General features: G+C 38.4%; 1 protein-coding gene and 1 pseudogene across 2 annotated transcripts; both read left to right on the plus strand.

Annotated features, from left to right (window-relative positions):
* On the plus strand, positions 1-25,412 carry GOLGA5 (golgin A5). Of its 2 annotated transcripts, none has more exons than XM_016145466.2 (13): positions 1-164; positions 2,188-2,761; positions 5,254-5,463; positions 6,802-7,021; positions 7,449-7,572; positions 9,852-10,055; positions 13,504-13,674; positions 16,053-16,181; positions 18,453-18,551; positions 20,186-20,411; positions 22,495-22,600; positions 23,202-23,265; positions 24,831-25,306. In XM_016145466.2, the coding sequence occupies exons 2-13, from the start codon at positions 2,215-2,217 to the stop codon at positions 24,909-24,911; spliced, it is 2,181 nt and encodes a 726-aa protein (XP_016000952.2). In that variant the 5' UTR covers positions 1-164; positions 2,188-2,214; the 3' UTR covers positions 24,912-25,306. The 2 variants fall into 2 exon arrangements, with proteins under 2 accessions (XP_016000952.2, XP_016000951.2); XM_016145465.2 differs by having other exon boundaries at positions 2-164; positions 5,236-5,463; positions 24,831-25,412.
* On the plus strand, positions 23,778-23,896 carry LOC118600576 (annotated as a pseudogene).

Below are 25,412 nucleotides of genomic sequence, written 5' to 3' on the forward strand. Positions count from 1 at the left end.
GTTTTGGGGTCCTCGCTGCCCTTCCACGTCTCCCGGAAGAGTGGCAGGGCTGTGGCAGGGACGGGGCCAGGTTTTCTCAACCTCTGCCCTCTCCGGGGCGGCTGCCGAGGGGGGCGGCCCAGGAGGGCGTCGAGGCCGTGGTGCAGCCGCTCCAGAGTCTTCAGGTGAGGCGGCGGCGAGGGCCCAGTGGGCAGGACGGGTCTGCTTGGGGCGTTAACGGCCTGACTGCGTCCCCTCGCTGGAGACTCTGGTCTCTGCGCCCCGGGGGGCGGGGGGTGCTGAGGAAGGGGCGGGAGAGCCCCCTGGGCCTCGGCCGTCGTGGTTGGGTGCCCTCCCCTTTCCTCCCTTCCCCCCCACCCCCAGAGTGATTTGGCTGCTCTTCCCCCTCCGGAGGCTCGAGAAGGTCGGTGGGGAGCGAAGTGGGTAACTGCGCTCGCCTCCCCGGACCCACAGACTGACGCTCCCTGCGACCAGCCTCCCTTCCTCTGCGTTGACACCTGGCCTTCCAGCAGGCCTTGCCACTGCCACCCCACGCACTGTCACCGAGAGGGTTACTCTCCCCACCTCCCCGTAAGCCATTTCCTAGGGCAGTGCCTGAGGAATGATTTGAGGGCTTTGTACCTCTGAAGCCCTATGGAGATGTTTGCCAGTGGGGCAGATGCCCAAGGCCCGTCCTCGTGTTTTTAATGGGCTGATCATTCTTAAGCCACAGGCTTCTGTTTTAAAGACCTGTTAACTTTAAAGTGAGAGGTGCCATGTAAGAAATTAATGTGTGTTTTGATTGCTTTCTTAGGAGAGATAATTCACTTGACAACAATACATTACATCTGTAGGGAGTTTTATGTCACAGAGCATCTCAGCTCTCCATTTTCATTTGATTTCACATAAACACCGAAATACACAGGCGGGCAGTAGTCCCATTTCGTGAGAAACAGGTTTAGAGGGTGAGTTTCCTTCTTGAGGTTGTTCAGATACAGAGAGGCTAGATGGGAAAGGCAGGGATTAAAAAGTGGGTTTGACTGACTTAGATTTGAGTATCGGAGCTGCCATTTAAACTCTGGGATCTTTCTAAACCTTTTCCCCATTTGTGGAAAAATAATATTTGTATTGCTACTTACTGCATAATGCGGTTGTGAAAATTGTGTGATGATGTATGCACAGCATCTAACAGTATATTTATGGGTGACTACTGTGTGCTAAATGCTGGGAATTCACTGGTGAGCAAATCATACAGGGCCTTTATCCATCTACTCACCCCCCCCCCATAGGGAGATGCAGAAAAAAAAATTACAAAATATAAAATGAGGCTATGAGGGAAAAAAATAATGTGTGAAACAATGATAAAACCTAATTTAGGTGGAAAGAAAGAGAACTTTGGGGAGCAGATGGCATTCAAGTGGAAATTAAGAACAAGAGTTAACCATAAAAGAGTGTTCCAGGCAAAAGGAACAGTGTGCACATTCAAGAAATGTTTATTAACTTTTTCATACAGTACTCTTTTTTTTAATCATAAAGATTAATTCATCATTCTGGTTCATTGTGGCAGGCCATAAGCTCTCAAATATATATCCAATGAATGGCTATGCAGTCTTATTTTTTTTATTCTGAATTTAGCTTAACATGCACATAGTAGATACTGAATATTTAACTTTTTGAAGATGTACTTTAAATAGATTATGTGCACACCTAAATTATCCATAATAGTGCTACATTTTAACATGAAGATAGAGTTTGTATTAATCAGAAGTTTCTTTAAGTTTTAGCATCTTAAACTTCAGGGAGTTATTTTTATTTGGTTGTTCTGAAGTTTTTCCATATTGATTATTTGCTATTTGGATGCTTTTGCTACATTAACATTTGTCTTTTGCTGAAATAGAAATAACAATAATGGTAGTTTTAATTATGGTAATAGCAACTACTAAAATGAATGCCCGCTGTGTGCCAGGGATTTTGTAAAGTGTTTTTATGCATTATTTCATCTTAAAACTGTCATATAATGTAAGTACACTTATTTCCTCATTTTCTAGATAAAGTTACTTAGCTTCAGTTAAGTAATTTGTTGAAGGTTACAGAGCTAGTAAAAGGGAGGGTTATGCATTCAACCCAGACTATCTGATTCCAAAGCCCAGTCTTAACTCTTATGTTCTGCTGTTATGCCACACTGATCAGTTTATGTCCTTTTTACAGGTTCAATAGGATTATTCTGCTACCATCATGTCTTGGTTTGCTGACCTTGCAGGGAAAGCAGAAGATCTTTTAAACAGAGTTGACCAAGGGGCCGCAACAGCTCTCAGTAGGAAAGAGAACACCAGCAACATCATATATAGCAAAAATAATGACTATCCTGAACTTTACCAGCAAAATACCGATCTGACTTATCAGACTGGACCCAAAGATAATTATATTTCCTCAGCAGCGGATAACATTAGAAATCAAAAAGCTACCATCTTAGCTGGCACGGCAAATGTGAAAGCAGGACCTAAGACTTCAGTGGAGGCCTCCCATCCTGTTGAAAACGCGTCTGTTCCTAGGCCTTCATCCCAGTTTGTTCGAAGAAAAAAGTCAGAACCTGATGATGAGCTGCTGTTTGATTTTCTTAATAGTTCACAGAAGGAGCCTACAGGGAGGGTAGAAGTCAGAAAAGAAAGAGGCAAGACACCTGCCCCTCAGAGTGCTCGAACAGCAAGTGTCAGTTCTATGAACACCAGTGTAACTACCATCAGCACCACTGAAGAAAGTCCTTCTGGGAGCCAAAGCCATGGTAGCTAATCAGTCCTTTGTTGCTTTTAGAGTTAAACAAATTGGATGTGTCATCATAGCTTAATACATTCTGGTAGTTTGTCTCATCCTCTGTTTTGTTACCTGTTCCAGCTGGCAACTCTGAAATGTGTGGTGTAAACAAGGGAGATGGCATGGAATACTATTAGTCAATATACAGTTACAGTAGGGACCTCTGCATGTTGTCTGTAGGGTAACTACCCACCCCAGCATCTGAGAAATTATATCTGAAATCTCCTATGATGTTTTAAGACACAAAAAAGACAATTTTGAAATCTGAAAGAAAACAAATAATTTTGGATTTGGGACTATCTCAATTCATTTCTTTTCGTCACTGAGATTATAAAAACAACAGGAAGCTATACTTCACATATATTCTTGATTGTCAGTTTTGTGTGTGTGTGTGTGTGTGTGTATGTGTGTGTGTTCCTGCGTCCCTCAGAAGTAAACCTGAGAGGGCTGTGGAAGCATAAAGGGAAGAGTAACTAATTGCCAAGTTTTCAGGTAATTTGAGCTGCCAACAAATATTCTCAGGGCAAGTGGGAAATGGGTAGGGCAGGGTCTCAATCTTGGGACTGTTGACATTTGGGCTTAATAATTCTTTGTCGTGGAGGACTGTCCTTCCTGTGTAGGATGTTCAGCAGCATCCCTGGCCTCTTAACCCATTGGATGCCTGTAGCACCCCCAGTCGTGAGAACCCCAAAAATGTCTCCATACATGCCAAATGTCCCTTGGAGAGAAAAATCACCCTAGGTTGGGAAGCCCTGGGATCCCTAGAAATGGAATTGCTGAATTGTAGGTTGCGACAGAGTTAAGCTACCCTAGTAACAAATGCCAAAGTTTTCTCAAGAAGTTGTACCAATTTGTACTTCACCAGCTGTGGTTAAGACTTCCTTTTGCTCTGCATTCTCACCAAAATTTGATATTTTCAATGTAACTTTATGTTTTACTAATCAGGTATGAAAATGTTATTTTTTACTTCTCTCATTACTAAATGAGGTTGAACATCTTCAAATATTTGACCATTTGGGTTTTCATTTCCTGGAAAGTGCTTACTCAAGTCTTTTGATCATTTTTCTCCAATGGGTCATTTATCTTTTTCCTCACTGATTTATGGATATTTATATATTACAGATGGTAATTTTTTCTCATCCTACTCTAGTTTTACTTTGTTTTCTCCCCCCTCTCTGTATGGTTTCTCAATGAATAGAGTTCTTAATATAGATGAATTTATCAGTCTTTTCTTTATGGTTTGTATCTTCATGTGTTAGAAAATATTTCTCTACCCTAAGATTATAAATATAGTTTCCTATATTATAAAGATTTTATAGTTTTGCCTTTCATATTTAGATGAATAATGTGAGGTAAGCATCTAATTCCATTTTCTCCAATATAGAAATCAGTTATTCTGACATCATTTATGGAAAACATTTCTTTTCCCTATCAATCTGCAATACCACATCTGTCATATGTCAAGTATCCATCTACACATTGCTCTGTTTCTGGACATTTAATTCTTTTTTTATTAGTTTATTTGTCCATCTTTGTGCCAGTTCCACACTGTCTTAATGTATTTTATAATATGTCTTAATATCTCATAGCAACTTGTACCACCTTGTCCCTCTTCAAGAATGCACTGGCTATTCTTGGACTTTTGTACATCCATATTCATTTTAGAATTTGCTTGCCAACATTTCACAGTAATTCTGTTCGTCTTTTTATTGGGAGTCTGTTGCTTCTATATGGACAGTTAGGTGAGAATCAGCATCTTTACAAATTGAGTTTTCTAACTCATTAACATGGTATAACTTTTGAGAACTTTTTCATATGATTATTAATTGTTTATCTTCCTTTGTAAAGTACCGAGTCTTTTGCCCATACAATTATTGTTTTAGTCCATTTTATCATTTAAACATAGTTCATTTTTTAGCACAATTTTTTTTTAAAGTCTTTAAAAAGTACATTTGCGTTATACTTAAAAATGGAATGCATCTGAATTCTTGAGTCTGTCTCTTTGAGGAAGGCATTTTAGATTCTGGTTTGGTTTATAATGAATGCTCTGTTAATATTCTCCTTGCCTTAAATCCCATAGCTATTCTTTTTTAGCTTTCTAATATTTTCAATGTTGAGACTACTCTCTTTTTTCAAAAACAATTTAAAGATGAAAGAGAGACCAAGACCTTTTCACCTAAGTCCAACCACTTAAACTGTCTCTGATTTTACCCTTTCTACAACTGTATTCTTGCTCCGTTAGCATTCAGTGTATCCAGACAGAAGATCCTTAAAGTTCTGTAGGTTCTTTGTATGAGAATGAACTTTCATCAGAGGGAATTTTTACTTTTAATGGCATTTTAGCTTTAGCAGTCAGCTTGAGCCCAAACGCATTCTACCAAAGTAGGCTACTAATGTCATTGTAGTGAGTGTTTCAATGTAACAAAAATGTGTCACTTTTAACAGAAACCTCTAATAATTCAGACTCTGGCCATGAAGTCCAAGAAGATTCTTCAAAGGAAAATGGATCATCCAATGCTTCCTACACTGATCGCAACCCAATTCTTACTGACGACAGCAAATCCCATGAATTGTCTAATCTTCGACTGGAAAATCAACTGCTGAGGAATGAAGTTCAGTCATTAAATCAAGAAATGGCCTCATTACTTCAGAGAGCCAAGGAAACTCAAGAAGGTAGAGCCCTGTTCACATCATCCAGAATTAGGAATTTAACACTTCAAAAATAAACTAAAACCTTGACTACATCTAAGCTATTAGAAATATGTTATATGAGGCTTGTAAAATACTGTTTTCATAGAAATACAGGGCCTAGATTTAGAAATGGGACCAATCATGCCCCCACCAACCCACCACAGAGAACATTGGCTTGTTTAGTTATTCTTTAGGAACTATGAATTTTAGGAACTGAGACGAACAGAACATGAGTAATCATCTGGTTCAGCTGGTTGGTTTATTCGGAATCATCTAGGGGAACTGTTCATGAACCCAAAGTGGGATTCAACAGACTAGTGGACACGAGTAGGCAAGGGCACAATGTAGCTTGCTGCAGGGGACATCAGGGACTTTCGTTTGAATACTACCTTCTGGAACTGTGCAGTGCTGTGGCCCTAGAGTACAAAACCTCAGATTTCTGAGAAACGAGTAATTAAAAAGTAAATAATACCGTGACTGAGGTAGTGATGGGGGAATATGTTAGTGTAATTGTTAAGTGCGGCTGAGAAGAAAACGAAAGGGAAATCTGTCTTGGTTCCTAGGGGTGATTAGAAAGGAGTATGGGGACCATGGAAGAAGTTTTTCCAGGACATGGATAGAGGCCCAGAAGAATGCAATAGGGAGACAGTTTAAGACCTTGTTAGACTGACTTTAGAAAAAGAAATTTCACTTTACCTAGACTAATTTAGACAGAGATGGAACTTTTCCTGAGACCCTGTGCAATGTCTTTTAATATTAAAAAAAAATTTTTTTGCTGGCAAAATGCAATTGCAGATGACATATGAAGGTATGGATATCCGTACTTATTGCTCTTTCTGTACCAGTTTCTAGGTTAAAAGAATAACATCTTTTTGCCCCAGTAATTTAAAGAAACAGGATCTGTCTTGTGTTGGCTTTGTTTGTTTGTTTCAGTCTCACTGAAGTGGACATGATCTGCCCTTGCTTTGGATGTTGCATTCTTTCTTTCCTCTAGCAGAACTCTACAAATCCACTAACCATTTTAGCATTGTGAACTTTCTGCTACCTACTGGTTTTGGCTTTCAAATGCTTTATATCTCCCCCTAAAAAGAAACATTAGAAGAACGGCTAGCGTCATGCCCCTTTTCAGCCTATTGACTGTTATATAGATTCAAATGTTGGCCTCGAAAAATGGATGTCCCATTTGGAGCAAAAGAAATTGAAGATATTTGTAAGTTCCTGATTTTGGCAAGAAATAAAGTACTAAAGGGATTCAAAGGATTTGCGTGAGCTCTGAAAAAGTCTGCTTGAATAGAAAATTTTCTCTTTTTTTTTTTTTAGAATTAAACAAAGCAAGAGCAAGAATTGAAAAGTGGAATGTCGACCATTCAAAGAGTGATCACATAACTCGAGAACTTCGAGCCCAAGTAGATGACCTGACGGAAGCGGTGGCCGCAAAGGATTCCCAGCTGGCCGTACTGAAAGTGAGACTACAGGAAGCTGACCAGCTACTGAGTACTCGCACAGAAGCTCTGGAAGCCATACAGAGTGAAAAGTCACGGTAGCTAATTCTGTTAATAAGGGAAAAATCAGCTAGGGTGATTTTCTTTTTCCAGTATAACTAGTGATAAACACCATAATGTATATACTACTATCTTATGAAAATTTAGCTTTTGGTAATGTTGGAAATGTGTGCGATTAAAAATGGATTTATTATTTGAATCTTGAGATGCCTTGTTAGTAAATACTGAATTTAAAAATTTCAAAGAGCATAGTGTCATTAATCTTTCGACATATGTGACGTGTGCTTATATAAGGATCGCTAAAAATATAGATGACATTTCACGAAAAGGGAAAAAGGTTTCTTAAAGAATGTTTGAGTCAAACCATCTTTTCTGTGCTAAAAAGCCAATGTTCTAACAATGATTCTACCTTATCACTTGTACTCTGTGGAAATGGGTTGTTTCAAGTCATGTATTTTCGTTTAGAATAATGCAGGATCACAGCGAAGGTAGCAGCCTGCAGAATCAAGCTCTGCAGACCCTTCAGGATCGACTACATGAAGCGGATGCCACTCTGAAGAGAGAGCAGGAGAGCTATAAACAAATGCAGGTTAGACTGGGAGACAGCCACGTGCTTTTGTAGTTCAGACGAGGAGGACCGACCTTTTAGTGCTGTTTCATTAACATGTTCACTCCATAATAAAATTCTGCAGTGCATTTCAGAATTCTGTTTTTGTGACAGAAACCTAATCTTTGAAAATTTAGCTTGATCCTTGTTAAATTCATTTAATTTTAGTATTGAAATACAATTAAAGTAGTTAGTATTCATTAGAGATAGATGTCTTTTCATTCCATTTTGTTGTGCAACCAACATTACCATTATCTGATTAAATGCTGCTTTGGGGTATCTTATTTATTCTTTCTGGTTCCAGTTTAACCTGATTCATTTATTTCAAGAGAAAATTGCACATAATATATAGAGTTCTACTCATAAATGAATTTTTATATCTAGTTCAGTGATCTTCAACCCTGTCTACACATTAGAGTCACCCATGTAGCTTTTTATACTTCTGGATGCCTGGTGTCCACTCCCAGAGACTCTTATCCTATTGAGGGATGGCATAGGCGTTAACCGTTTTCGTCTTACAGGATTCACAGCTATATCTAATGGGCAGCCAGGGTTTAGAACCACTGGTTCTGGCTGTCTTTTAAACTGATGAAAATAATAAATATCAGCTAATGTGGATTTTTAAAAATTTTTATTGATATATTTTATTTAACACAGGATAGCCAAAGAGCTATCATCTCAACATGTAGTTAATATTGAAATGTATTAGTGAGATATTTACATTATTTTTTATATACTGATTCTTTAAAATATGGTGTATTTTATACTTAGTCATTAAATTTCCTCTGAAATTTTGATCTGTATTTAAATTTCATAAAATTTACAAGAAATAAATTCACATGCCCAAGTTGTGTCTAAACAAACTCAGAAGTTTTCCAATAATAGTTTCTCAAAAAGTTAAACATAGAGTTACCATAGAACCCAGCAGTTCTACACCTACGTGTATACATATCCCAGAGAATTGAAAATATATGTTCACCCAAAGACTGTACACAATGTTCAAAGCAGCATTATTCATAATAGCCCCAGACTGGAAATAATACATATGTTTATCACTTGCTGAGTAGGTAAACAAAATGAGATATATCCATATAAGGAGATATTATTCGGCCAAAAAAAGGAGTGAAGTATTGATTCATGCTATAATATGGATCAACCTTTAAAACATTATGCTAAGTGAAGGAAGGCAGACACAAAAGGCCACCACATGTGTGATTCCATTTATATGAAATGTCCAAAACAGGTGAATCTATAGAGAAGGAAAGTAGAATAATGGTTGCCAGGGGCCGGGAGGGAGGGAGGAATGGGTAGATTTCTTTTTGGGGTGAAGATATTCTGGAATTAGATAATGGTGATGGTCGCACAACTCTGTGAATATACTAAAAAACACTCAACTGTACACCTTAAAAGGGTGAACTTTATGGTATGGCAATTATACCAATAAATTTGTTAATTGAATTATTAGATTTTATGTTTAAATTTAATTAAAATGAATAAACTTAAAATTCCATTCTCGGTTGCCTTAGACGCATTTCACATGCTCAGTACACGTTAGCAGTAGTCCTCTAGCTCCTTTTCTTCGGAACAAGAGTTAGTATTTGATCCAGGCCTTTAGTTATTGGCATGTAACTAAATGTTTTCCAACTTCTGCCTTACCTTTTGAGTTTTTTTGGGTGATGGGGCTTTTGAGAATAAAAGTAAAATGTAAATCTCAGAAGTTGATAGGCTAGTAAGTGACAGGCCCTGTGTTTTTTAGAGTGTGCTTTAAAAGTTTCTTAAACTAAACAATTACTTTGAATAGCTTATTAGAAAATTTGAAATAAAGGAAAAACGTTAGCCATACTCTTAGAAAAGATAAAGCTGTTTACTTATGTCTTCCATTTGTTTTCTAATACACTTTCTGCTTTTCATTGATCAGCTAGTATCAGATCAGATCTGGTATTCAAGACACCAGATTCACCTGGGAAATTTCTTAAAAAACAGATTTTTGAGTCCAGTCTTGGAAATTCCAATTCAGTAAGCCTGGGGAAGGCCTTGTGTGGCTCTATTTTTAACAGACTTTCTAATTGAAGTTTATGCATTGTCATGTTTGGGAACTACAGCCTTAGATTTGCTATTCTCCAGTTCCTATCAAAAGAAGAATATTTTTACCTGCCTATTCTGTGTTGGGCTGAGTTAATAAATCCTGTAAGATATCTGAATGGATGATTGCAAAATCTCAAAGTAAAATGACATAAGTGTGATAAAAAAATTTGTCACAGAGTGAGTTTGCTGCACGCCTTAGTAAAATGGAAGTGGAACGTCAGAATTTGGCAGAAACAGTTACTCTGGCAGAGAGAAAATACTCGGATGAGAAGAAAAAAGTTGACGAACTGCAGCAACAAGTCAAGATGTATAAGTCCAACGTGGAATCCTCTAAGCAAGAATTAATTGACTACAAGCAAAAGGCTACTAGAATACTCCAGGTATACGTGTATATATTTTAGTGTTAACCTGTGCCAGTTAACTGGGAGACACTGTGAGACTTTGTGTAGATATGTGAGATTATTTGTCTGTGTTTAACTAGGGTAGCTCACTTCACATGCCTTACTTTACTTAGAAATATTATAAAAAGGAGGAAATGTCTCACTTCTACCTGTTTTTTTCTTTTTATTTAAAATTCATTCTACTACTTACTACTTCAGATCTTCAACTTATCACCTTAATCCGTATGAGAATATTAATGTTTGTTGTTAAATAATCGTTTTATTCTTGTTGATCCTCTGTTGAATTTAAAACTGGGCTAGGCCTCATCCAGCTTTTTCCTCCCTCCCTTAGATCTAAGATGATTTTACCTTCTTTACTAAAAAAAGACTGCCGCCAACTAATGTAGTTTTCAGCCTCTCATGTCAGGGAGAATGTGCCCTTTCATTTTTTTCCTAGGGTGATTTTTCTGCCTGTGCTTTGATTCCATCTCCACCCACCTCTTTTAAGCCCATTCTCCGCAAGTCCGTCCTCTCCCTCTGTGTCTTTCTCTCTGCTGCCCTCTTCTGGCTCAGCTTACTTGAGAGCACATGCTTGCTCCATGGAAGAACGAGGAGGACTGGATCTGGGACGCCTGCCTGGGTTAAAAAACCTTTTGTCTCTTTTGACCACTTCAGTACATTGCCTTGTCCTTTCTTTCAACGTCAGATTAATCAGAAGTATTGTATATATGCTCCCTTCATTTGAGAACTGTTAACTCCATTATGTAATTTCTGTCCCCGCCACGTTTCAGAATTGCCTTCTCAAAAGTCTTTAATGACCTAAATATGTATTTTCTGGCCTCTTCTTAGTTTCCACCCACTTCGATTTTGGAAGAGCATTTCGACACGTGTTAACTCTCCTCCCCAAACTCTTGCCTTCTGATGCCACCCACACTGCCTTAGCACTCCTTGTCCTCTCTTAACTACCATCTCTGTCTCTGTTCCGCCCTCTTCCCAGTCTCCAGAGGAAGAGACCTCTCAAATTCAGGCTCGAACCCTCTTTTTTTATTCTTTCTTACTTTGCATTATCATATACTCACTCTGCTTCTGTTACCTTGATGTGATTTCAGCATGTCTGGAACCCTAACTTCTGACCCCAGTTTCTAAATGCCTGCCATGCTTCTTTACATGGAAAGTCTCAACCTCCAAACCAGCTTCTTCATTCTCCTGTTTCGGTAAATATTATTGCCGTCCTCCCAGGCAGTAGAGCTTGAAACCACAGTGTCATTCTGACTCCACCTTTTTCCTTTAGCCCCCACCTCCTATTGGTTATAAACACCTTTTTGATTCCACCTTCATGAAATATTATATCCATTACCTCCATACTCTTCTAATTATTTTTGTTGTATCACTTCTAATTTGGTGATTCATTTAAAAGGTACTTATTGAACAACTAACTATTCACTAGGTGCTATGATAAATGCTGAGGATATACAAAGCTCAAAAGATGTGTCCTCTTTCTTAAAAGTGTTCAGTTTAGTGGAAAGACACTGCGGTGATTATATAATCAAGTTACTGATGCGCTAAGCCCTTAAAATCTGCCTGGGGATGTCGGGGATCACTGGTGATGCTGTATAATGAGGAATTCGAAGGATGAGTAGGAAGACTTGTGGTAAGGAGGACATTTCAGAAAGAACAGCTTATGCCAGAGCACAGAGGACCTGGGGCAACATGGCATAGTTAGTGGACCACAGCTAGTTCCCTGTTGCTGGAGCATAAAGTATTGGAGATGGGAGATAAACACTCAGTGATAGGCAGAAGCCAGATCATGGAGGGCCTTGCATACCATGCAGAGGAATTTTAATTTACTCTTACAGATATTGGTAGGGGTTGGGGAGCGTTTGAAAGTTTAAGCAGCGTGATCAGATTTGAGTCTAAGAACTATAGCAGTGATGAGGAGGTCGGGGAAAGCTAAACGTCTGTCTTATTTATTGTTGTACCCCCAGGACTGTGCCTAGCCCTTAGTAGGTACACAGTTGCTGAATACATCAGAGGGATGAGGGCTGGGATGGTGAGATGTAGATAATAAAGAGGCAAGGATCAAAAATAATGGTAAGAAATATGAGGACTTGATCTAAGTTTTGTGGCAGTAAGGATGACAAATAAGGGACAGCTAAGAGAAATGTCAGAGGTAGGATATATGAGACTTGGCGATTTAACTGGAGGAAGAGGGAACATGGCAGAGAGAATCTAGGATGACCCCTGGTTTCTGATTTGAATGTATGAATGTTGTTGCCGGTACTGCAAAGGGAAAACAGGAAAGAGCAGGCGAGGGTTGATGGAGATTATAATGGGTTAGAGGGTAAGTTTTCAAAATTGATGTGATATTGAGGTAAAAATTTCAGGAAGGCAATCAGAAACATGGACCTGAAGCTCAGCAGTGGGGTCTCAGCATTAGCCATTTGGAGATGCCTGTAACTATCAATCTATCTGTCTGTCTGTCTATCTGTTTATCTGTCTGTTTATCTAGGTCATGTTTATTATAGAAAATTTGAAAAATACAGAAAAGTTTGAAGAAGTCACCCATAATTACACCACATAGAAAGGAAGTACTATTTTTGATGGCGAGTGACTTTTAAATATGTCCTTATTGCCAGCCTGCAATTATAGCACTTTTTAAACCCGTCTTCCCACATCAGATCTCTTTTTCCAAAGCATCCTTTATACGAGGAGTCAGCAAACTCTTTCTGTAAAGGACCAAATAGTGCATACTGTAGGCTTTGCAGGCAATATGTGGTCTCCATCATGTGTTTTTTGTTTTTGTTTTTTTTTAAACAATCCTTTAAAAATGTAAAACCCATTCTTAGCTTGCAGGCTGTACAGAAACAGGCCACAGGCCAGATCTGGCAGATTGACCAGAGTTTGTGGACACCTGCTTTATACCACTGCCAGATTAATCCTCCTGAAATGCAACTCTGGTCATATCACTTCCTTGTTGGTCATTTGTGTTAGCGCAAATTTCATCTTTCAGGTTACACCTTCTCTTCCCCAGAAGTGGTTTTTCCTCCTCAGAACACTCTGCAAGTGATCTCACCTCTTTCAACTTTGTTTATTGCCCTCTGCTGGATACTTGTAACTTCCTTTTTAGTTATAAGGCAGAGGGTACTCTTCGGACTGAGAGGCATTATCTTTATTACACAGAGTGGAATGTGATGGGAAAAAGGATGAGAAGAAAATACGAGAAAAATCTTATTAGTAAGTTTTCAACACTGACATGGTTGTACAGCAAGGCCCTGTGGCATTGTTTTCCCAGTGGGTTTGTTTACCAGTCCATGCACTTTCTTTGATGGAAAATATAATTGGAATATTTCCCTAGTGATTTATTTGGTGCAGGGTAGATGATATTCAATATACAAGCTACTGTCTGCTTTGCTTAAAGATATTTCTTTTCCTTTTTTTTTTTTAATAGTCTAAAGAAAAATTGATTAACAGCTTAAAGGAAGGATCTGGTTTTGAAGGCCTAGACAATAGTACTGCTAATAGCATGGAGCTAGAAGAACTTCGGCATGAAAAGGAGATGCAGAGGGAAGAGATACAGAAGCTAATGGGTCAGATTCATCAGCTGAGGGCTGAATTACAGGTAAGATTCATTCTGGTTCACTTCAGAGACAGCCATTTACCCCCAGCTATTAGCAGTTTAAGAGGTGCTGGATTCTGTTTTTTGGAAGAGGGATATTAGTGAAATAACATGGGAAACTTCTGCGGGAATAATAGTCACCATATAGAAATGGATCTAAAGCAATAGATTTCTTGTCCATTGATTGACTGTAAAGTTAAGAGAATAACAAACATAGGTAACCGGATTCATTGATTCAGCAAATATCTACCAAGTGCCTGCCATATACTAAGCATCTTCTAGGCTTGGAGTTATAATAGGGAACCAGACCGAATCTTTATCCTTCTGGATCTTATAATCTGGTGGTTAAAAACAAATTAGAGTTGGGCTTATCTGTATAACTGGGATATTTTCTGATGTTAAAATGGGCTCAGGGATGGTCTTTTAATTATAGTTGCATGCATTATAATCTTTTATTTCTAATTACTATATTTAATCTAGAGTAAATTGGGCCATTAATTTAGATTAAACATAAGATCTTTGACATAAATATAGGAGGTGTCTCTGAGGATTAGAGAAGATAGAGTACAGAGTAACAAGCCTTCTTTAAAAAAAATTTTTTTGTAAAGAATATTCATCTATGCATTAACCCAGCAAGTTACTGATTTGTAAGATGTACATAAACTACAGAGGAAAGTATGGAAGTTGTGAGACTAGGCCGGCTTGCCTAGAGCTTAGGCAGTCTGGAATGTCAATCTGGATATCGATCCCATCTCTGGCACTTGATAGGTGTATTACCTTGCACAAGGCAGTTTATCTCACTGAGGCTTAGTTTTCTCATCGGTAAAATACAGATCAGTAAGGGTTGTCCTGAGGATAAGGGGTATGTATAAATGGGCCCTCAGTTAATAGTAGCTGCCGTTATTTCTGTATTCTTTTCTCCCTGGCCAAGTAGAAGAGTGGTAAAGGCTGTTATCTTTGCAGTCTTTAAAGTAGCATTTTTTAACTGAAAATAGTTTTCAATTCCAAAGAATTTGTTCCCATGGACTTAGAGTAGATACTAATCTTATTCAGATCTCGTCTTATTCATACATGTCCTTTGGGTGAGATTATGAAAAAATGTGTTTTATTTAATACCCTTATCAGCATCATTAATGATGTTGACCCATTTTCCTACCCTTTCTCAAGAAGTTTACGAAATATAAAGATTATAGTATTGGGCCTAGCAGAATGGGAGAATTGTTAAATCATCATAATGGCTATCATTTACTGAGCACTTACATGCCACGCACTCCACTGTGCTCTTAGCATACATCCTTTCATTTAATCCTCACCATAACCCTGTAAGAGAGATGGTATAGTCTCATTTTACAGTTTGAAGAAACGTAGGCTTGGAGAAGGAAAGTAACTTTTCGTGACCAGTAAAGTGGCAGAGCTAGTATTGGATCCTTAGTCTCTCTCATTCCAGAACATGTGTTCTTGACCACTGTGAATACTTCTTGCCTCTCAGTATTTCATCTGATTTAGTCAACCTGATGACAAAAACTACCCTACCTGCTACTAACCCTGAAAACTCAGTGGTGGGGAAAATAATTATTTCTGTTTTCCTCTAAATCTGCAAAAGTTGTGTGAATATAGAACATTACACTTTGATTATCTAGGAATATCATTCATCTGTCAGTTTTTTCAAACAACATGTGAATGAAGATGAGTATAAAACAGAATGTACCAAAAAATAAGAGCAAAATAAAATGCCAGTTTAAATCTCATGCAGTGCTAGATGAAGATTTATGCTTAACCCGTATGGGGAAAAACAGAGACCTAAAGCTGTGTTCTTTGCCGCGAGTAGATTTTACTAGTAATCAAGAAGGTGGTTTTTGAGTTTGAAGAACTGAGAATAGTGGCACTAAAAGAAGAAGTTAGAGTAAGAAATATGGGGAGATAAAAAACAAGGTAGTAATAAAGCTAAAAAAAATAATTTGCTAACTTCTGGTGACATGAGAGAAATGTTACATATTTACTGTCTATTAGTTACTTATGCACACACACACAAAGGCTAATTATAACCTGCAGTTGTAGTGAAGTCCTTTTTGGTGTTACATTTCAGTGCCTTTTGAAATTCTTAGCTTTCGAATAGAGATGTAAATCTCCCAGCAAGCCACTGCCTGCACATACGCATTAGACCAGATGATTTTGTGCTGCAGCAGCCATAGTACCCTGTCATTCCTCTCACCGTTTGCCGTAGTGTCAGTTTATATGCTCCTTTTAGGCCGAGATCACGGTCATTGTCCCTCCAGCTGTGCACAGTTCACAGTGCATAATGATTTCCCAATAAATGCTGAACTGAGCAGCTTTTTTAATGTCGCTTTCACAAGTAAGGTTCATTTTTTTTTTTTTTTTAGGATATGGAGGCTCAACAGGTTAGTGAAGCAGAATCAGCAAGAGAACAGTTACAAGATCTGCAAGACCAAATAGCTGCACATAAAGCCTCTAAACAAGAACTAGAGGCAGAATTGGACCGACAGAAACAGGTAAGGATTCCAGGTTGGTGATCACCTAGGAAGACTCTGCTAGCTGTCACGCGAGTAGACTTCCCAGTAAAGCAGCTTACTGGCGTTCTTACGGGATGGGCTCAGAGAGTTAGCGGTAGACAAGGCTTGTGTCTCTCCTACCTTCCTACTGTCCCACACTCCTTACTGTTGTTTGTTTTAACAGATGAAAAATAGAGAAATGGTTATGGGACTTGCCTAATATCACACAACTCATGAGAGACTAGTCTAGAACCCAGGATGCCTTTCCCAGATTTCCTTCTACTACTCTGTTTGTATTTTATCTCCTTGTGAGAGTACACACACACACACACACACACACACACACATACACATATGTGTATATATACATATATATATATATATGAGAAAACGTAAAAACATCAGTTGATTTACATATTTTATTACATTTGTACTTTTAGGAACAACAGTAAATATTAGTTAATAGAAATATAAATTAAGTCATGCTTCTGTTAAAATAAGATGCTTATTTTCATGTTTTGACAAATTAAAAAATAACTCTCCCACCTTAAAAAATATATATATAAATAAAACATTAGTACCATATATTAGACTGCTATTTCTTTTCAAGAAAAAGTACTTACTTATATAGACTGTGCTTACAAATTATGTTTAAGATCATATTTCATTTTATACCTGGCAGTTGTCTGCTCCCCAAGCCAAATTATTTTACTTTAATACACTTATGTAATAGTTTCGATATTAACACAATTAAACATGTTTACAGCCACATTCTCAGAACAAGATTCTAATATTAATTCTAATATTAATAACATTTATAAATAACATCTATAGGAAGTAACAATGTTACAGGCACTAGTTTGCATGATCTTATTTCGTTTTCTTAAAATCACTATTCATTTTACAGAAAATTATTCCAGCCGTGCATATTTATATTATTTATATTTATGTATTTTTTTTATTAGGCTTTATCATTTCTGAAACTGGTTCTATTCTCAGAGTAATGTTTATTTTTATTGTGAAAGTAGCACTTAAATCTGTTACCTGTACAGAAAGAGAAAAATTCACTGACTAGCAACCTGCAAGGTACATCCTAGGCCGTCTTAATTTAATTATAAGATTAGCTGTCCTTTCAGAAATTGTATTTTAATTTTTTCAAGGAACTATTATATATTAAAAGGCAAAAATTTGATGTTCTTGACGGTTAGTGAGATATTTTCATTTTATTATGGCAGATGGTTTTAACCACATTAATTTCTAGTGCCCTTTATAAAATGAGAATAAAGTAGAGGAAAATGGAGCTGAATATAGCTACAGGCTATTTATTTAGTAATCAGATGTTCCAGATGTGAACTGCTTAATCTTGGGATTAAATGTCCTGTAGTGCTCCTTATCAACTTAATTAATTTCAGTCTTAAATTTTGTGCTAGCCTAGAGCTTAGGAAATTAGGCAAACCTGTAATTGAGATTTTCCTACCCTAATTACCTTCCTCATTTTCTCTTTCTCATTCATCTCAATTTTTTCAATCTGCGAAATGAGGTTTACATCTTTATACAGCTCCCTTTATTTACTTTGTCAGCACAGTTAAGCATAATGCTTTTTTAAATTGATGTATAATTTACATGCAACATCCTATTAGTTTTAAGTGTATATCATAGTGATTCGATATTTATGTGCATTACAATATGATCCCCATGGTAAGTCTAGTTACCATCTGTCGCCGTACAAAGTTTTTACAATATTATTGACTATATCTCTGCTGCATAATGCTTTGAAGGTACTTAGTTAATGAATTACTCTTTCTTTCCTGGGATGTGCTTGACTCTGACTGATCATATCTGTTGTATAAACTAATAATGCATTGCCGTAGTTTATAGTGAATCTGAAGGTATTTTTTTCTCTCTCTCATGCTCTTATTACTGCTGTGGGAATGCAAAATGGTACAGGTATTTTGAAAACAATTCAGAAAACCATTTGCAGGTTTTCTTCCTTTAAGTTAGACTTATCATATGATCCAGCAGTTCTGTTCTACTCAAGAAAAATGAAAACACATGACCACATAACGACTCGTGCTTGGCTATTCATATACAAATTGATACACCATGCTGAGGTATTAACTTTTCATCAGACCCATCCAAGTCTGTTCGCTTGTTCATTCAGTATTCAGTACACATCGATTGAGTACCTGCTGTGTGGCTGGCACTCTTTTAGGTACTGGGGATGGAATAGGAAACTCTGTTTTAACTTTTGTTTTGTGCCTCACTTTGTAGGAATTCCGCTACATAGAAGAAGATCTGTATCGAACAAAAAATACATTGCAAAGTAGAATTAAAGATCGAGAAGAAGAAATTCAAAAACTCAGGAATCAGGTATGCATCAGTCACAACTTGAGAAAAAATACCCTTGTGAAGCTACATTTTTAAAAAGAATACAGTAAGACCTTTGTTTCCATATTTTCACTTGAGTTCTGTTGTTGTGGCAGTGAGATGTTATTTTCATCCTAATACAGAATTTTCATCTAACGCCATTAGAGGCTGTCTTTGCTATTTTCTGTGGCTTGCTTTTTATAGAAGTATCTTGTAGCCAGTCCAGGAGATGTCAGTTATACAGTTATACTTCTGTCAAAACTCATCGTATACTTAAGATCTGGGTATGTCACTTGTATGTAAATTTTACATCAACTAAAAATTGAGTATTAAGCTGATTAGGGGATCACAGTTTAACCTTAAAATTGAGCATTCCTTTTTTAATAGTAAGTAAACCTTACTTTATACTCAATATAATTCCATTTGGTAGTTATTTGTTGTGGACCTAGCCCTGTGTTTAATTTGTGCTATAAGGGATTCAGAAGGAAGGAAGCTAATTTTTATTAAATACCACACAGTGTTAGATACTGTTAAATATTTTATATATTACTTCATTTAGGCATCACATTCTATGAGGAGGGAAACTGAGGCTTAGATTTGTAGTTTGTCCTAAATTATAGCTAGGGAATGGCAGAGCTGGGATTTTAAACTTAGGTCAATCTAGTACCCTCTTTTCAAAATCATACTGATGCAGACAGTGGTGTTTGCCCTCACAGAGCTGACTTACAGTTTCATTGACAAGGAGGCAAAATTGACTCCTATTAAACAGCGTTGCTGAAGTGACTGATAAATTCCCAGATAGTCAGTGGGAGTCTGAAAGAAGGCTGAGGGCAGCTCGGGCTGGAGTAGTTGGGAAGTGAAGAGGCTTCGAAGGCAGGATATAGCCTAGATAAGAGGACCAGGCTTTCCAAACAAGGAAACTGTGGAGAGCAGAGCAGAGGCTGAGTGTGAGTGGGGGAAGTGGTGACAGATGAGAACAAAGGAAACGGAAACGAAAGTTACAAAGAACCAATTGTCAGCCAGACCCTGCTGGGAAAATTCTCATTTAATATCCCTAAATACCATGCGCAACAGGCACTGTTAGCCTCACTTAACACATGAGGAAACAGAGTCAGAGGTGTAGCAATTTGTCCAAAGCCAGATAGCTGGGAAATTGCACAGAAGAGGTGAAAAGCTCAGGTCTGTGCACCGCACCACAACTGTTACATTATGGAGGGTTTTGAATCCAAGTTGAAAAGTTTCAACTGTGTCCCCTGGATCAGCGCTTTCAGATATTTTTGACCATGTTGTTACAGTAAGAAATAAAGCTGACGTCATGTCTCAGTACTAACACTCACAACATGCAAAACTAAAACAAGTTTCCCAAAATAATACTCTCATGTGCTGTGTGTTGTGCACTCTGATGATATCCCATTCTATTCTGTTATATTGTTTTTTAAATGCAGATTGTGACCCACAGAACTGATGTGGTGATCCACTGATACAGTTTAAAAATCAATTCTATAGACAGTAGAAGAATCATAGTAGTTTTGAGAAAGCAGTCAGTGCCACAGTTTACCTGTGGGAATGTACTGGTGTAGTTTCTTTGTCGTATGACTGGTTTTATGTAATAATTTTATGAACATTTTGCCTTTCAGCTTACCAATAAAACCTTAAGCAGTAGCAGTCAGTCCGAGTTAGAAAGTCGACTCCATCAGCTGACAGAGACTCTCATCCAGAAGCAGACCATGCTGGAGAGTCTCAGCACAGAAAAGAACTCTCTGGTCTTCCAGCTGGAGCGCCTCGAGCAGCAAATGAAATCTGCCGCTGGGAGTGGTAGTAATGGGTCTTCTATTAATATGTCTGGAGTTGACAATGGCGAAGGTAAAAAAAAAGGAATCTCAAAAGAACGCTTTGTTGCCTTAATTTCCAACCTTGCTAATGCAAACATGGTTTTGAGAAGTTAAGGAAAGACCATTTTTATTTGAAGTTTCATCCAATGAAGCACCCATTTTTCTTCTGATACAAGGCCCTTGCCACATGCTGTTTGATATGATCGTTAGTAAATTGGACTATGGACTGATTAATACCCCTCACGGCTATGGGACTTGGAGAAAAGAGGCCCAAGGACTGATAGTCGAATTGGTACATGTAAGACACTCAGTAGCGAGAGACTTTCAGGAATCTTAAAGCAAGATTTGCTTTTAATAATCTTCCAATCCATAATTATGATTATTAAAGGTAATAGTCAAATAAGTATATCCATGCTCTATGATTTTAATAGAGAAAACTATAGATTCCCAAAATATGTAATCAAAAAGAATGTTAAAGGTTTTAGTATAGCCTAAATAAATTTAGTCTTAGAATATCTTTTCAGACTTTTTTTCTATATATGTTTGTAGTACCTGTTTTGTCAATTTTTAACTTTTTTCAAAATTTGTATAATATATATTGCTTCATAGAAATCTATCATGTGGAAATGCTATAGTTTGTTTAATCAATTCCTTATGGTTGGGGTTTAGATTGTTGCCAATTTTGTCTCTAATACGAGCAGTTCTGGGGAAAATATCCTCTGTACATGTCCTTTATTTTCTTAGAATAAATGCTCAGAAATGGAATTGCTGGGTCAATAGATATACACATATTTGAAGGCTTTTTATTTTCGTTGCCAAAATCAGCAAATTATTAAGTGCCTGCTTAGTATCAGGTACTGTTCCAGGCATTAGAGATACAGTGGCCAACAAGAGACCAAAATCTCTGCCCTATGGGTCTTACCCCCTGGTGGTGTGGGGGAGGAATCCAGGTGGAGGAGACAGGCAGTAAACGAATTATGTGAGATGGTGGTATGTGCTGCAGAAGAAAATTAAGCAGAGAAGGGAGACTCAGGGTGCTAAGCGTGGGGTTGGAATTGTAACTTAGGGTGGTCAAGGAAGACCTCATTGAAAAGGTGGCACTTTATTAAAGTCCCAAAGCAGGTAAGACAGTCGACTCTGGGGAAATCTACGGGAAAAGTGTTCCAGGCAGAAAGAAGAGCAGGTGCAAAGGCACTGAGGCAGGAGTATCCGCCAGCATGTTGCAGGAGCAGCAAGGAGGCCAGTGCGACTGAGTAGACTGAGGGAGGGGGCGGGTAGTGTGAGGCGAGTTCAGAGAACTTCGAGGAGGCTGTTTAGGTCTGTGTAAAACTTTTCCTCTGCATGAAGGAGGAAGCCATTGAAGGGTCTTAAGAGGAGTGACTGATGCGACCTGCATTTTAACAAGCTGCCTCTGGCTGCCATGTCCTGAACAGACTGCAGAGAGCTAAGAGTGGAGGCAGGGGACCAGGGAGGAGCCATTGTATTAATCCATGTGAGAGAGAGTGGCAGTTCAGACCGGAGTGGGGGTGGTGGGGGTTTATCTCAAAGATGAGCCGACAGCATTTGCTGGCAGATTCAGAAAGGAGTCAGATTTTTGGCCTGAGCAGATGGAAGGATGGAGTTGTCATGTACTGAGTTGGGGGAAACTGCAGGACAAGGAGGTTGATAGCAGGGGCAGGAAATCAGAGTCGTGGTTTGGCGCGTGCTAAGTTTGAGAGGTCTGTGAGACATCCAGATGGAGATGAACAGGAAGTCGAATAAGTCCGGGGTTGAGAGTGATCCGGGCTGCAGGTATAAATTTGGGGCACATCGGCTCTCTAGAAAAGGTGTCTGGCCTCACTCTTAGCACAGGAATTAAGTGCACATTACTATTGACCACTGGCAACACTTGCTGTTTATGAACTTTAATTTTTGCAAAGTAATTTTCCTAGCTTTTACATTTTGATTTTTTTGGATATAGAAGTTTGAACATTTTATATAATAAAATTAATTTTGGGATGTAATGGTTACAAAGCATTAAGAATTTCTTCTACATGTAGTATAATGTATATTCAACTATAATTTTGTTCATTTTGGTGTCCGTACGTTAATTCATTGTTTTCTTATTTAAACAGGCACACGTCTGCGAAATGTTCCTGTTCTTTTTAATGACACAGAAACTAATCTGGCAGGAATGTATGGAAAAGTCCGCAAAGCTGCTAGTTCAATTGACCAGTTTAGGTAAGCCATGCCAGTCACGATGAGTGACAAACCACCAGCTGCTTTTTATAGCTTTCTCCAGTGGTTTCAGTCATTGTGAGTCCCATCAGGCAAAGCCGATATTTAAAGTGACCATCTACCTTATTTCCTGATATTTCATTGTCAGGAACTAGCTTTAAGGGGTCCGCCAGAGCCTATGTTTTATTGAAAATGATTAGCCCTGACCATTTCTCATCTTTCTATAATAAACTGTTTTAAAAACTCATTAAATTTCATTGAGAAATTTGGTTCCAAAAAGGAAAGTTATTTAGAGAGGGACCAGGTTTGCCTCCTGCAGTTGTAGCTGAGGAAATAAGAGAGCTCATGCAAAAGTTTAACAGCCAGGCCCCAAATAACGATACGCTAGAAGTGTGTGTTCACTACTGTGACATTTCTATGTGGTTATTTCAAGTAATTATTTTACAGTCTACTATTTAACAGTCTTACTTTATGGTGGCAGCATAAGTAGTTTAAATGAGTAAAATATTAAAAAGCAGTATTGGATGTTCGCAGGCAGATCTGTTTTGAGTGTAACTCTCCTCTCTTTTCCTCTCCACCCCCCCTCCCACCACCATTCTCACAGTATTCGTCTGGGAATTTTTCTCCGAAGATACCCCATAGCACGAGTGTTCGTAATTATATATATGGTAGGTAAACTCGTTTGAAAAACAATGCTGCACTTGATTTTTAACTGATTTTTTTTCAGCTGCTGGTTTTTAACTAAAAGTTTAGCAATCAGTTTTGAAAGAATGGAACTCATTTTTTCAGTAATAAAGATAATTAAGATTTTTTTCCTTAAAGTATGCAAGTGAGGTTGACAGTTTATTATGTCTAAAATATAAATTGCTCAAAGGCTTTTCCTACAGTAAAATTAACTTTAGTGCATTTTAATAGTTACTTCCATCTCTAAGCCTCCATTTCTAAAGATAAAAATACAATATAAAATAATTGCTTTCATTTTTATCTTGATGTGAAGTTGCTTTATTGATTTCTCTGTGTTATTTTTTATTTTCCAAAAGGATCTCAGGGTTGATTTATTCCAGATTCATTAGCGCTAATAAAATGGTTACCGTAGTCAGGAATGCCATTCCATATGTCCCGTGAGCCTGAGAAGCTCAGTACTGTTCTGAATGGGGATGTTTTAACGTAGCTCACTTGAATCTACAGCCATGCCACCCTGAACAAGCCCGATCTGGTCTGATCTCAGAAGCTAAGCAGGGTCGGGCCTGCTTAGTACTCGGATGGGAGACCACCTAGGAAGACCAGATGCCGTAGGCAAAAAATAAATAAATAAAAAATAAGGGCTCGTAAGCTGACAAGGTCCTTGCAATCTGTGAAGTTAACCAAAGGTTGCCTTGCCTAAAAAAATAAAGTAGTCGAGTTGAATTAAGACAGGCTGTTTTCTTGAAAAAGAAATAAAAGCATACTTAGAAAGAAATTTCTCTGTGATCCACTAGAGGGAAGATACTCCTTTAAGTAAAAAATTTTTAAGACGATGAGGATAGGGAGAATTTAGGGAAAAAAAAGTTGAGTGCCATCAGATAGGATTCGGAATCAGCCCGCATCCGGGCTCACGTCCCAGGTGTTAGAGATTGTGAGGGACGCGTGTACCATCTGGCAGCGTGAGGTGTGATGCTGCACACCGCAGAGTGGCGGGCACTGAGCCGTGGAACCTCGCATCGTTGCGCATGGCGGTGTGTAACTAGGTCCTGGGCCCGGCCCTAGAGCGGCCGCTGAAACCTGCTGCACTATTCCTGTCAAGAATGCCTTCCGTCCCCTCTTCACTAAAGCGCAGCTAAGCGCTCGCCCACAGCACCAACCATAACCATCCTACAGAGCCTTTTCCAGCCAACTTCATGCTTCACGTCTGGCAGTTTAGATCGGTCTTCTACTTTGCATTATAATCACTCCATTGGTTATTTATGTGCACATGTGCATAATGTGAACGCATTGCAGACTCTGCTGCTCCTCTTGGCTGAGAAATCTGTACGTATTGCAACCTTTATGACCCTCCATTGGTTGGTCGTACATCTGTTTCTCCTTTAATGATCTAGTAAGCGTGCCCGAGCCCCTCCAATGTTGCTGGCCCAGTGCTAGCCACAGGAGTGCGAGGACAGATAGGACATGGTTCCTCCCCACAGTGTGCTTCACAGGGGGCCTGTGGCGAAGATGAAATTATTGACTAATTCATAAATGGTTTTCCTTTCACTAGGCTCTGCTTCACCTCTGGGTCATGATTGTTCTGTTGACTTACACACCAGAAATGCACCACGACCAACCACATGGCAAATGAACTGAACCCATTTGCTTCAGTGATCAGTTGTCTTTTTCCAGACTTGGAATCAACGAAAGGGTCAATTGCCTAAAATTCCTGGGGAGAGTGCACAAGATTGTCATATCACTACAACTTTAACTTTTAAGTTATTACACAAGTACTCTGCTGCCTGAGTTCTTCTCTAACGTCCTTCAAATGGTAAGAGTTTCTAAAACAATGACAATGGTTTAACAAGTTCTCAGCTCTGCTTTTTCTGAGGTCGGCAATTCAGTGTGTATATGTACACACACAGACGCTAGGTTGTGCACCTCTGTACAGACCATCCTGTATTTTAGGTGACATTCGATATGGGCTGTAATCAGGGAAACTTAATTGAATTTAGTGATATAAATAAAATGTTTTCTTTTTGATAATTCAGTCTGCTCTTGTACTTTCATATATTTAACTTGCAAGTATAGATTTACTTTTTACATATTAAAGTCCTGATTGGTATAACTCTTCTTATAAACAAATAAATAA

Source organism: Rousettus aegyptiacus, unplaced genomic scaffold (genome assembly GCF_014176215.1).
Source record: "Rousettus aegyptiacus isolate mRouAeg1 unplaced genomic scaffold, mRouAeg1.p scaffold_m13_p_3, whole genome shotgun sequence".
NCBI lineage: Eukaryota > Metazoa > Chordata > Mammalia > Chiroptera > Pteropodidae > Rousettus > Rousettus aegyptiacus.

Bases quoted from the DNA above. Each gene is read 5' to 3' on its own strand.
- GOLGA5 (XM_016145465.2), top strand. From the start codon at position 2,215: ATGTCTTGGTTTGCTGACCTTGCAGGGAAAGCAGAAGATCTTTTAAAC. The intron at 2,762-5,235 runs GTAGCTAATCAG...CACTTTTAACAG, and splicing joins TTCTGGGAGCCAAAGCCATG to AAACCTCTAATAATTCAGAC. The intron at 18,552-20,185 runs GTATGCATCAGT...TTTGCCTTTCAG, and splicing joins TTCAAAAACTCAGGAATCAG to CTTACCAATAAAACCTTAAG.